Raw genomic sequence first — 14,492 nt, forward strand, 5'->3', positions numbered from 1 at the left:
AATAGTTTTGTTTATTTTGACTGAAGTTGAGCGCTCGGAGGGGCTGAGATATCGCAGTCTAGCCATTTGCCGACGGGTCTGTCAAAGCGTCACCGGGAGGTGACGCGATGGACCAGAGCTAGGCGACTGGTTTGAGCATATGTGCTGGAGTGGTGGAAAAAGTACCCACCTTTATTACTTAAAAGTATCAATACCTCAAAATATAAATAATCTGTTGCAAAGTCCGGAATTCAAAATGTACTTGAGTAAAAGTACAAAGGTACTGGCACCAAATTACTCAATGTGCAGAATGTCCAGAATGTATAAAAGCTTTAGAAAAAATAGCAGATCTACAAGCTCACAATGTGTTGCATCGTGACACATTGTGAGCTTGTAGATCTGCTATTTTCCAATGGCCAAAATGTATATAAGGTTGAAGTGGTTAATGTATGTATCGTAATAATAATGAATCTACAAAGGAACTTGTAACTTAAGTTTTCAAGGAAATGTAGTCGAGTAAATAGTATAATATTGGGAAGAAGTCACATGTTTTACAGATTTCTTCCGGGAACAGAACTTTAACCGCGTCCATCCGTGCTTTTGTTATGGTCCGTAGAGAAGGGCTTGTTTTGAACAAGAACGCGATCTGGAGATAGATTACAAGATGAATCCATTTTCCTTCACAGCAATTCATTGCTGTAAACAGAGGTGTTCATTTCCTGGTGTCTACATCTCCTGAAGGATTATGGGAATTTGAGTTTTTGCTTCAGTGCCGGGTGCCGCAGACCGCACGCTACGGTTTACAATAGGAAACGTTATATCCCGACTTAAGTCGGGTTTTGCCATCAACGGTTGGATTTGAAAACCAGGCTTTAGTCGGGTACGGCAGTTACTGTGTTAAAACATTGGAAGCCATTATTTTGGTAATGGACTAGTGAAGTGTGACGTAATTTACACATCCTACCTGGTTCGCGGTTTTCTTCCCCCATTCTGAATTCCCATAGACCTTTTTCATATCGCGTCATATAAGAACTGTGTTCCAATTATAAACAAATTATCTCAGCGGTTTGACTCATATGGATATGAAGAATCAACTGATGGTGAAAAAACGCTAATGTTACTGTCACCGAATTAGTTAAATTTTCGCTAGAAACAGACTTTATCACTTATGAGTGACTGACTATCATAAACCATACAGAGCCACCTCGCCGACAATATCGCAAAGGCCGTTTGTTTATTTTTGGACCACAATGCTTATATGAGACGATTTAAGATGACCCAATGTTATTCTCCATAGAGAGTTACTTCCGTGGAACCACAGGATGAGCGAGTCACGTCATGACTTCACTGTTCTATTATTTGGCTATAGAGTGCCACCATTGACTTCCGCTGTATTTTGAAGATCGTGTCCATGTTGTGGAAATTCATGGTTTAAAATTGCAGATCAGTTTGTTTACATTCAGTCGCGAAACTAAAATCCTAACCACGGCCGAACGTCACGGCCCAGTGTCTCTGTGAAAAAAAGCGGTTCTCGGCATTCAAAGCGTTTGTGGAAGTAGAATCCGAGATAAAGCCGTTTCTTTGCAGCAGCATTGAATAGGAGCCTATGGAGATTTGTATGCTTCCTGATGCTCGCAGCAGAGTTGCATCATGGGATATGTAGTGCTTTCGCTCACCAGTGGCTACTGCAGATTCTGTTTACCTGGTAACCATGGCAACCAGGTAAGACGTCTCCGAACGTCTTAACGGGGAAGTGGCGTCCATTAACCTTTAACCTTAAGACTCCTGTTGACATCTTAGACACCCAATGTGTTATTCTCAAATTGACAAAGGATTGACAAATTGACAAAGGATCGCCTGTACCACTCTGCATAGTATCTGGCCGGCGCCAGTGGGCCGAGGGAGGAGTTGCGTTGCTTCGCCGGAGTGTGTTCCCGAAGCCGAACCTGTGGGCGATTCTGCGGCCGGAGATCTGTGATCAGGATTGATCTCGTGAAGGACGGTGAAATGATCCCCTGGGCATATGATGCACGAGACGACGGGTTCCAGGGTGCAGTTCTCCTGGGGGTGACCGACCCGGCCGCACTTCAGGCACCGCTCGCCGTCGTTTATCCACCGCTCCTTCTGCTCTTTAGTCATGCGTTGGAGAACGGGGCATCTGTTGGTGTAGTGGTCCCTGGAATCACAGCGCGGACAATATTTGTGCTCGTTGGCGGTCTTACCGGTCGGGGTGTTCGGATCTTTACGTTGTTTTGACCGTGTTTTCACCTCCTCGCTTCGGACTGAATGCTTGGTCGTCTTTCGAGATGGACGCTGGTTGTGTCCGTCTGGGTTAGAACTGGATGGACGCTGGTTGTGTCCGTCTGGGTTAGAACTGTATGGACGCTGGTTGTGTCCGTCTGGGTTAGAACTGGATTGGGTAAGTCCTGCTATAGTCCTGGAGAGGCCGCTCAAGCGCATCGCTGTCGACGCCATGTACCGGTTCATGGAGCGAACGGCCTCGTCCTGCCGCTGTAGACGCTCCTCGTGAGCTTCTAGCCGTCGCAGGATATCGTCCAGGGCGGGGTCTCCATGTGCGGTGGGGTCTCCATCGGTGGACGAGGTGGACATCGTAGGTGAGAGGTGAGAAAGGAGGTTAAGAACTCTCTAGAGTTACTTTCTAACTCACTGGAACTACTCTGATCTCTAGAATTACTTATTAACTCTATTCGATGCTGGAATACTTGTTATTCTCTGATCTGTACTATCTTTCTCAATTCTCGCTTATAGCTGGAGATGTGACGTCATAGTTGTTTCCTTGGTAACTATATATATATCGTCGTTGTCGGGTGGAAACCTTGTATCTCCAAGTTTCAAATTTGTACGTTCTTTCGCAAAGTAAAGTGCAAGGCGTTGTGTGCTGGTAGATCTGCTGTTTTCACTAGTTTAAATCATTTTTGCCAGACCCATGAAATGGGTAGGCCTACATAAGCAAATGTCGGTCTGTCTGTCCGGGTTTTCTATATAAAGGGTATATATGATGATGACATGATGATGACATGCCTACAAAAGGCATGATGTCATAAATGATGATGACAGACAGGGGGTCTGGCACAACCAGGTTGACCTGGTCTAGTTAAAATGAAAAATGCAAAACGAACTGTTTTTGACATACAAGGTTTTCACCCGACAACGACGATATATAGACCTACATGCTAGTACTTGCCCCAGGGTGTGCACAGAATAACAGGGATTGAATGTAGGAGTCTCAGAAGTAATGTCGGAGAACCCAGACGTATCAGTGATGTCAGTCATCTCTAACACGTGTGGATGTTACCATGGCGGCGAAGCATTCGCAGTACAGGCAGCAGTGTGTTTCTGTAGGCAAACACCACCCCACTACTGCTGTGGCTGATGACTGCTGCTATAGAGAGAATCCATGGGTAAAATGATTGTGTTAGTGTTTTGTCACGTAAATACAGGGCTGAGTTACATACTGTACAATGCCTTTAAATAGTTTTATTTTCTGAGCGGTGCTCCTGGCTGGAGCTAAGCTCCTACATCTGACCTACATCTGACCTACATCTGGCCTACATCTGGCCTTCATCCGGCCTACATCCTACAATCCCTGCATATTGCGGGGAATATGCAGGGATTGTGAAATCACGCGACCCCCCGCATAATCAGCGGCATTTATTGATTATTGCGGGAAATTCTGCGATCTCATAATCACGTTTTTCTGGAGGGTCTAGTAGTATATGGCCACGAGTGCACAAGGAACAAGTTGGCAGAGTGCTAGAGTGTCTATTTTCAGCTTTACTCTCGTCCTGAGGAATGTGTTTTTTCACTCTTAACTTAACTCTTAATTTCACTCTTAACACTCTTTCCTCTCTTTTCTGTGTGTGCGTGTGTGCGTGTGTGCGTGTGTGCGCGTGTGTGTGTGTGTGTGTGTGTGTGTGTGTGTGTGTGTGTGTGTGTGTGTGTGTGTGTGTGTGTGTGTGTGTGTGTGTGTGTGTGTGTGTGTGTGTGTGTGTGTGTGTGTGTGTGTGTGTGTGTGTGTGTCTCCAGTAAGATGATGGAGGTGTGTGGACAGGCAGAGAACACCCTGGCCTCTGAGCTGATGGAGCATGAACTACAGATAGAGAGAGAAGTCCTGGAGCCTCTGTACCAGCTGGCTGAGGTAAACTACCCTAAACTACACACACAACCTCTGTACCAGCTGGCTGAGGTAAACTACCCTAAACTACACACACAACCTCTGTACCAGCTAGGTAAACTACACTAAACTACACACACAACCTCTGTACCAGCTGGCTGAGGTAAACTACCCTAAACTACACACACAACCTCTGTACCAGCTAGGTAAACTACACTAAACTACACACACAACCTCTGTACCAGCTGGCTGAGGTAAACTACCCTAAACTACACACACAACCTCTGTACCAGCTGGCTGAGGTAAACTACACTAAACTACACACAACCTCTGTACCAGCTGGCTGAGGTAAACTACCCTAAACTACACACACAACCTCTGTACCAGCTGGCTGAGGTAAACTACCCTAAACTACACACACAACCTCTGTACCAGCTGGCTGAGGTAAACTACACTAAACTACACACACAACCTCTGTACCAGCTGGCTGAGGTAAACTACACTAAACTACACACACAACCTCTGTACCAGCTGGCTGAGGTAAACTACCCTAAACTACACACACAACCTCTGTACCAGCTGGCTGAGGTAAACTACCCTAAACTACACACACAACCTCTGTACCAGCTGGCTGAGGTAAACTACACTAAACTACACACACAACCTCTGTACCAGCTAGGTAAACTACCCTAAGCTACACACACAACCTCTGTACCAGCTGGCTGAGGTAAACTACACAACTATACAAGTACTAGAATTCAAGAAGCGTGGCCTACATCTGGCCTAGATATGGCCTACATCTGGCCTAGATATGGCCTACATCTTTGTACAAACGTCTCAAAGTTTGTTATACGTCCAGGGTCCCATTGGCCAAGCTTCACAGGACACGCTGTGATTGGCTAGCGGGACAATTGTTGAAATTAACTTAACTTATTTATTTCTATGCTTAGACCATGCTGCCACATTTATTGTCTCCACCAGCCGAAGGCATGGGGAAGAGTATGTTTTCACCCCTGTTGTCCGTCCGTGCATCTGTGCGTGCGTCCGTCCGTCCGTGCATGCGTGCGTCCGTCTATTAACAGCTAATCTCCGGCGCCGTTGGCCCGGTCACTGCCAAACTGTGCACACACACTCCCTGGATGCCAATTCTGAACCTCTTTCTCACATGGGCCTGTTCTAGCGCCACCAGGAGGCCGATTTTTGCAAAACTAACTTTTGGCCAGTACTCCTACAGATTTCATCCAAAAATCATGCAAATCGGTAGACAGTATCACTACAGTCATGTGATCGACATGGATCTGTCCGATTTTCCATATTCCATCCTGATTGGCTAAAACTGGCTTCCAAAGTTTGCAGGATTGCTACGTTTGGAATAAAATGCAATCATGAACGCAGTGTGTGATTTTGGTGAAACTGTGCATGCAAATTCCCAATAGGCAGAGGAATAAATGCGAAAAATTCTAATCGGCCTCATGGTGGCGCTACTGTATAACAGGCCGGTTTGTGTTTTTACCTATATCTCCACTGATCACTGTACAACTTTGTATATGCACTCCCTGGCTGGAGGCCAAGGAAAAACCTTTGCCCTGCATTTCTCATATCTGCCTTTTATAGTGCCACCTGGAGGCCGACTTATGTAAAACACATTTTTTCCTATTATTCCTTGAGATTTTATCAAGAAAATCATGCAAATCAGTACACAATATCTCTATAGTCATGTGATCAAGACGGATCTGTCCGATATTTCATATTCCATCCTAATTGGCTAATATTGGCTTCCAAAGTTTGCAGGATTGGTCCATTTTGAACAAAATGACTTAAATCATGAACACAGCAGAGAAATTCTGTACGCACATTTCCACTAGGTCAAGGAACTAGGGATGTCAAAAATGGACCTTTATCAAAATCGATTATTCTATAGCAATAATCGAATATTATTCGAAAATCGATAATTAATTATTATTATTTTTTTTTATTAAAAAAAAAAAAAAAAACATTTTTTTTCTTTTTTTTTACTGGATTTCAATGCACATTTACATATGTACAACATGGCTCTTCAGGTAATTGTTAGCCTAACTACTACTCTTCATCTTTCTTTTTAGTGTGCCAGTGTACTGTTCACCTAATCTCTCAAGAACAGATTCTGTGATGCTTTACAATACAGAGGACGCTGTTTTCCCTTTTCTTTGATGATGGCCACCAAGTATCAAACAATCAAGCCTGAATCAATCACACCTGTGTCTGAGACAGGGGGGGAGGGGAGTGTGTAGCAGGCAGCTGCCACTCTGCTGTGCTCCTTCACTCTGTCTACACAGTTTACAGTTGGTGCTGGTGTGAATAATAAATCAATGGCCATTTACTATTATCATTAATACTATTGTTAGCCTATATTCTATATTTTGGTTGAAACTAACTAACTAAGCCAAAAAATAGTATAAAAAAAAAAAAAAAAAAAGATTTTCGATTATGAAATATTAAAATCGAATATTGATTAATCTAACGAATATTCGAAAATCGATTATTCGGTGACATCCCTACAAGGAACAAATTACACTCTTTTCATATTGGCCTGTTATAGCGCCACCAGCAGGTCGACTTTTGCCAAACTATTTTTTGGAACAAAATGCCTCAATCATGCATGCAGCGTCACGTTGCCGTTGAAGGCCAACGAAGACATGGAACTACTTTTCACATTTAGCGCCACCAGGACCTACCTGGTAGGGTGGAGACCTGTGCCCGGAAGAGCACTGCTTCTAGTTAATTTAGTGTTTGTTTTGTTTATTTATTTATTTGTTTGTTTGTTTATCATTGTGTGTGTAGTGTACTTTCATTTTGCTTTGTTTTTTTGCTGTTGGTTGCGACTGTAGAAACGTCTCTATCCGTCCGTGTACACTTTTTTACAGTATGGGTTTGATGCTCTAACATCACACTCTGACATCACTGTGATGTGGGGAACCACACTAACAAATCCTTTTCATGCCCTTATATGGAGATCCCTGGTGGCATAATATTAAGCCCATATCTAACAGGAATCTATGGGAATGTCCATATATGGAGGAAGACAGCCCATATCTGTGTGGCTGGTTCTACAGACAGGGATCTCCATATATGGGCATAAAAGGGATTGTATGTATGATGTCAGATGTCGTAGACATCATAGGACTTTCACATAATAACTTGAGTAAGCATGTTTGGGGTCTCATAGCATAATATGCTATGAGACCCCAAACATGCTTATATTATCTCCATATACAGTACATGGATCTCCATATATGAGTACCAGAGGTCTCCATATATGGGTAACTGGTCCGATATACACCACTGGTCAGATAGCCAAGACATGGCGCAACCTCGCCCTTTAGGGTGAGGTCGCCCTAAAGGGTCACTTGTTGCACTTAGGCGTCTTACTGGTAGCCATCATTTTCAGTTCCCACCTGATGTCATGTGGGAGTTCAGACCTATCCAGACCATAATGAATAACTGATAACTTGCATAACGTCTTCAAGCTAGGACTTAAATCTAGGATGTACAGGTCATCATCAAGTGTATGGTCTGATTTGTATCCTCCAAAGATGAAGATACGTCCTCCTACCATGCGACAGCACATATCACTAATCCTACCGGGACCTTTCCCCTTGGTCTCAACCTGCTTCCAGGAAAAGCTTTCTGGACTGTAATTCCACAGATCATTGAAGTACTGAAGAAGTGCAGTCCGATTGCAGCCACCAAATACATACAGCTCTCCATTGTAGGCAAAGGCTGAATGACCACCGCGTTCTTCTGGGAGCAGTTGTCCAGAAGGCATGTTCAGCCAGCAGTTGGTCTCTGTGTCAAACACTGTGACCTTGTTGTCACCACCACTCAAGCCCCCAAATACAAACATCTTTGTTCCAATGATGGTCGCAGAGTGACCGACTGAAAGAGGCGGTGGAGTTCCTTTGGTGTTAATTAAAGACCAGACCATTATGGTGGTGTCCAACTTGTAGATGTCATTAGTCCATCTAGGCAGATGGGTGCGTCCTCCATACACATACATGACCTTCTCTAGGACACAGGCTGAGTGGAGCCTCCTTGCTTCTGGAACAGTCCCAGAAATAATGGGTTTGAACCAGCTGTGGGTGTCCACATCAAAGGCATAAAGCACATTGCCGTAAGGATACCCTCCCCAGATGTAAACAGTTTCTTCTACCAGCACAGCTGTGTGGCCGGAACCTCTGGAGGGAACCCCAATGGGACGTTGTCCTCTTCCATTCGTCACTGGGGGCAACTTCCTCCAACGCAAAGAGAATGTGTTGAAGATGTGGACTTCAATCTGATCACTGTTGTTCATGCTGTATCCTACAAATGAGTACAGCTTGTGTCTGACTACCACAGCAGCTTGGGGAGCATCGCGATTCTTTGGTCCTCCTTTCACAGTTATTGTCCAATGAAACATCTCACACAGCAGCAGCACCCCCAATCAGTGCAACAGATTTACCAGTTGGAATAGTTGTTGAATGACATTTGGTTTATTGGACGTTTGCCTTTAAAGACCAGTACATTGGTTGTGATGACAATGCTGTGACGTAATTATTTAGTATTTGGACTAGTACAGAGCCCTGGTGGATCCCAGTCAACAAAGGAATGGGGGTTTAAGTGGCTAGACTGTCTTGATTACACCCACACGCAATGTGAATAGATTGTCTTCAAATCCTAACGGTTTTCTTAAAAATGTATGTTGCTATATGAGTGGTGCTCAAACCAAAATTATAATTGTGAGCTCGCTGAAAGGCGAGACCAGTATGTTATACCAAAACGTTGTAGACCAAGGTTATTCTCCTCAAAATAATTACCGACAGTACAAAGGCAGGGATTTTAGCCAATGAGGAGCAGCGATCTTGGTGACATCACCACCAACAATATTGACCAGTAAGACTCCCTAATCGGGAGATAAGCGACCGTAGGTCGCTTATCTCCACAAATAGGGCAAAAATGTGTTTTTCCAAAATCTTCCTGATCCATGTTGATGACATGAGTGTAGACATACTGTGTAGTGATTTTTGTGATTTTAGGGCAAAATCTGTAGGAGCAGTGTCCAAAAATGTGTTTTTAAAAATCGGCCTGAAGGTGGCGCTATATGGGACAGATTCATGTTGATGGGATGAGTGTAGACATACTGTGTAGCGATTTGCGTGATTTTAGGGCAAAAACTGTAGGAGCAGTGTCCAAAAATGTGTTTTAGAAATCGGCCTGAAGGTGGCGCTAGAAGAGGGCCATGTGAGAAATGAGGGGTGGGGTCTCCGCGTTGCCTTGGCGGACGAATAGGTACCGGCCCCGGCTCTCCCGGACGATCCTAGCCGGAGTTACGGCATTTTATGTGAGCTGCAGTGGAGGGGGTCCTCCACTGGGGGCGCCACCACTTTTGCATCCGTTCTGGAGCACCAGGAGTGGGTGGTCCCCAGGAATTCCCCGTGAGCAGCCCCGTTGGGGTGGTCATTTGGTCATTTTTGCACATTTGGTCATTTTTTACACCTGGGGGTCCCCCAGGGACCTGGGGGTCCCTGGAGCTCCGGGGGTCCTTGGAGGTTGTAGTTTGGCAGGTAAGGAGTGTGTGTGCAACATTTGGCATGGATGGGGGCAACGGTTGTGGAGATATGAGCAGGGCAAAAGTGTGACGTGTGACAGACGGACAGACGGACAGACGGACGGACAGCCGGTGGAGGTTTAACAATATTGATGACACTGGGGCAGGGTTCTCCATATAGGGCATAAAACAGACATTGGATGTAATTAATTTGCATGTGTGATCTGGGAATGCCCATATATGGGCATGTTCTGACATCACATTGTCGACTATATATGGGCATAAAATATATGGGCATAGAAGGGACATCAAGCCAGAACGTGAGGTCACAGTGACATCAGAGGATGATGTCAGAGTGATGTCACAGTGACAAGGGAACCAATAGACTGTAAAAATGTGTATGGACTGACAGAAGGACTGACTGAACAGACAGACGGAGACAAGCTACGGAATTTCTCATGGTGTACTGCGACCTTCGGCCGCAATTATGATCTTTTATTATGTTATGTGTTGCACCCTGCAACGTCCGTCCCTGTCTGTGTGTGTCCGACTGTCCGTCTGTCAGTTACCAGCTAATAATTGCTACATTTGTCAACAGAGGCAAAAATGTAAAGACTTTTCTACACAATATGGGCCATTATTACATTATGAGAGGCTATATGTGGTTCTTAATGTAACACATTATTACATTATAGAAACATCCCTTATTACCTTATGCGCTCGCTCATCTTTTATTTGTGACCATAGGTCGCAATAGATTAGTATGTGAACGGTCACAGCTTGTCTGTATGTGTGTATATCTGTCATCACTAAACCATAATTTTTGGGGGGCTGTTTTTAGCCCAATGAATGTTTTTTTCGTGCAAAACAGATACTTGCAATGGATTCGGAATAATTAAAAACACATAGTTAGACCCCTCACATGCTACTTAAAGCATATTTTTTGGGAGTAATTGTTTTCCCTTATAGTATAGTATATACTGTATAGTAAGTGAATGAGACCCAGAATTACCCTAGCTGTCAAAGATTCTCCTAGGGATTTTGAAATTCAAACTTTGTTAAGGGGAACACACACCGGACGCGGAGGCGGTGCGGAAGCGCCGCGTCAAAACATACGGCCCCATTATTATCAATGAACTAACCCACACCGGCGGCGTCAGACGCGCGCAGTCGCGGGTCTGCAGCCGCGGGTCTGCAGCCGCGCCTGCCGCGCCGGTACACCGCTGTTCTATTTTTCCAACGTTGCTGTGCATTGAACATGTTCTCCCATGGTTCTCCCCACCGAGGGAAATAGATGTGCTGTGTGGCAGCGCGTCGTGTCCAGTTGGGGTTACCGCGCGGCACTTCACGTGTGTCGATACCGCGACGCGACACTGCGCAGCCGTTCGCGTTCAGTGTGTGCTCCCCTTTAGATATGTTACTAGACACCTTTACGAACACTTTACGTTTGGTAACAAATGTATTCCCATTTTTTATTATTATCCCCTGACTACATGCTGGCTTGTGGTGGACATTCTGGTTCCATTTGTACACACTCAGAGTTATGGGGGTCCTTGCAAATATTGTACTACTGTAGTTGAACTCAGGACTAAATGTGCCATATTGTCGTAGTAAATCGGTGTGTTCTGAAGAAAAAACCTGGAGACTTGACATGCAGCGATTGGGTCTGAATGGACCAAAATAAGGACATTATAATGATGTGTAAAAAAACAAACAACAAACAACAACAACAAAATCTAGTATTAGCCACAGACAATGACAAGTCTCGCCACGGACACATTGGTCTGTGTAGGGACATGTTGAAGATCCCTGCATCTAACCATGTGTTCTGGTTCCAGGTGGACATTCCCAACATCTAACCCTGTTCTCTGGTTCCATGTGGACATCCCCAACATACTGAAGCAGAGTCTAACCCTGTGTTCTGGTTGCAGGTGGACATTCCCAACATCTAACCCTGTGTTCTGGTTCCAGGTGGACATTCCCAACATACTGAAGCAGCACCCTGGTCACAATAATATTGTGGCCATATTGTGACTTCCGGTTGGTTCTAGCGGAAGTGGCGGAAGTGCTGTGTTTAACAGAAGTAACGTCCTGCGTAGTAGTCTTCCGTTGAAATTCTCACGGTGGAAGTTGAACAGTCTCTGCCTGATATTGTCACCAGGCTTTTCTCTTCGCAGATGAGTAAGCCTGGCTACGCGAGGCTACTGAAGCAGAGTCTAACCCTGTGCTCTGGTTTCAGGTGGACATTCCCAACATACTGAAGCAGAGGAAGCAGCTGTCCAAGTTGGTGCTGGACTTTGACTCAGCCAGGACCAGGTACTGTGCTCTGACTCAACACCTCCTGTCTGCTACTGCAGGGTTTCCCAAAGTGGGTGCTGTGGCACCCTAGGGTGCTGTGATGCCAGTCCAGGGGCGCCGTAGAAACAATCTGATAACATTTGGAATTCATCAATATCACTTCACTATGCTTTGTAAAAGAGACCTGCACTGTACTTCCATCTAGGGCCAACACTCTTCACCAAAAATAGCCGATCTACAAGCTCACAACGCGTGACTGACAGTGACACGTTGTGAGCTTGTAGATCGGCTATTTTTGGTGAACCTTCTCCCCAGAATAGGGATGCTGGGGTTCAATTGGTTAAACATCAAGTATAAAGATATTTTCAGTCAGTTCTGATGGAAACTGATAGAAACTGATATTTCTCCAATATAATGTAAGATTCTAAAAATACAACACACCTTATGAAGAATATAACTTGGAGTGAAAGAGTTGTACTTTGAGTGTCCTCCTGAGCAGATTTATTTTAAACTGCGGCTATAGTATTGAATAAAGTCCAGTTTTTATGTCGATATATTAAAACATAAAACCGCATAATGGCAAATAGGTTAACACCTTACTTTCACACAAAGTTTGTCAGTGTTTCGTCATCAAAACACGATGGCGAAATAAATGTTTTCCACTTTCTCTTGCGTGCCCCCTGTGGTACCTCTGTGTAACCCTTTTTTTTCTTCAAAGTGTCAACATTAGACATGGGACATTTTAGACAGGACAAGCATGACCGCATTGACCAGTTTAGCATTTAATAAACCATTTTTATTTTTTATACATCAACAACAATATAACAAATGCATAGGAATATCAATCTAGAAAAAAACAATAACATAGGTAGACCATGCACCTAATCAATAAAAAAACGTTGTTGACCACATGACTCTCTCTGTCCAGGTGGTACCAGGCCACCAAGTCCAGCAACCAGGCCATGGCAGCTAAGGTGGACTCCCTGAAAGACGAGATGGAGGAGGCGCACAATAAAGTAGAAATATGCAAGGTGAAAACACTCACACAACCATTACATCTCAGCCTTTCACTTTACTGCCTCTGTATACTGTATATACCTTTCTTTTCTCTCCGATCTACACCAAATCTCTTCTGAAAAATGTGAGGATCTACAAGCTCACAGTGTGTTCCCCTGAACCCCTGCTGGGGTTCAAGTAAAAGATTTACATATTTAGGTATTGTAATATGACGTCAGTGTACGGTTCTATAAATTAACACTGTTATTTACGGGTGTTGTGGATGAAAAGGTTATTTACAGGGGGTCAAAATGCGGTTCATATGGTTTAACTCGTCATCCTTTTACTTCGTTCACTTGGTGCGAGACGAGACAACCTTGGATCCCCCCCTCTACAGTAGAGACAAGTTTAAATCCAGAATACCAAATTCCAGGGTCCTCTCCTCTCCTCTCCTCGGCCCTGTTTGGCCTAGCTCAGACCTACTCTGGATTGGATACTTTTTAGTACCACGTTTAGTACCACTTTCACACCACTCTACCCAGGTCCTTGTAGTGGAAAACCTGGCACAAGTGGGCTGTGTTGTGTGGAGTGGTGTGGTGTGGTGTGGTGTGGTGTGGTGTTGGGCCAGTGGAAAAGGGGCTTTATTAGGAGTGTGCAATTAAAGTGCCATTGCCTCATCTGGCCTCCATCAATGCCTGCAGGGGGAGGGGAGGGGGGGGGGGGGGGGGGGGGGGTTAGGTTAGCAGCACCACATCTCTGAAGCTGCCTCTCCAGATGGACGTCATAACATTCTCTCTGAAGCTGCCTCTCCAGATGGACGTCATAACATTCTCTCTGAAGCTGCCTCTCCAGATGGACGTCATAACATTCTCTCTTCTCCCACAGGACCAGCTTTCCGCTGACATGTACAACTTTGCCTCTAAAGACAGCGACTACGCGCGCTACTATCTCACGGTGAGTTCGGCAGACACGTGCACACGTCGACAGTTTACAGTTTAGTCATTTTGCTGATGCTTTTAATCCAAAGCGACTTACAATAAGCACATCACTATAATAAGCAATATAATATGTCAGTACATCAACAACAATACAACAAATGCATAGGAATATCAATCTAGAAAAGCAATAACTTAGGTAGACCACTCACCTTATCAGTAAAACACTTCTAAAACCTAAAAATGCTATCTAGCTTCATGTATGGTCATCGAGGGAAGGGGGTGTGTTACAGTAGTGCTATGGGTTTAGGTGGAGTCTGAAGAGGTGAGTCTTCAGTCCACGGCGTAAGTAAGACACTAGTAAGGGATATGGGCTTAATATTGATCAGGGATCTCCAGTCCATATGTGGGCATAAAAGGGACAAGGACAGAATTAATTTAGTGTGGTTGCCGTGACGCGAGTCACACTTGCATATGAATTCTGTCATGGCCATATAAGGAGCGTGACATGAGGCGTGACTGACTGACGCACATGAGCTGCAGGTTTTCATAGTAAATGTGACTTAAGGTTGCAATCAAAGAGGTT

At 44.6% G+C, this 14,492-nt stretch overlaps 1 protein-coding gene across 1 annotated transcript in view; it reads left to right on the plus strand.

Annotated features, from left to right (window-relative positions):
• LOC308282625 (rho GTPase-activating protein 17-like) overlaps window positions 1-14,492 on the plus strand; it is a gene marked incomplete at its 3' end in the record, with an annotated part of 86,332 nt that overhangs the window by 47,263 nt on the left and 24,577 nt on the right. The window contains exons 5-8 of the mRNA XM_080723010.1: window positions 4,027-4,138; window positions 11,917-11,993; window positions 12,904-13,006; window positions 13,857-13,925. Coding sequence (XP_080579136.1) covers window positions 4,027-4,138; window positions 11,917-11,993; window positions 12,904-13,006; window positions 13,857-13,925 — 361 coding nt within the window. The remainder of the gene's footprint in view (window positions 1-4,026; window positions 4,139-11,916; window positions 11,994-12,903; window positions 13,007-13,856; window positions 13,926-14,492) is intronic.

This window comes from Nannobrachium achirus (assembly GCF_963921795.1).
Source record: "Nannobrachium achirus genome assembly, chromosome: 4".
Taxonomy (NCBI): Eukaryota; Metazoa; Chordata; class Actinopteri; order Myctophiformes; family Myctophidae; genus Nannobrachium; species Nannobrachium achirus.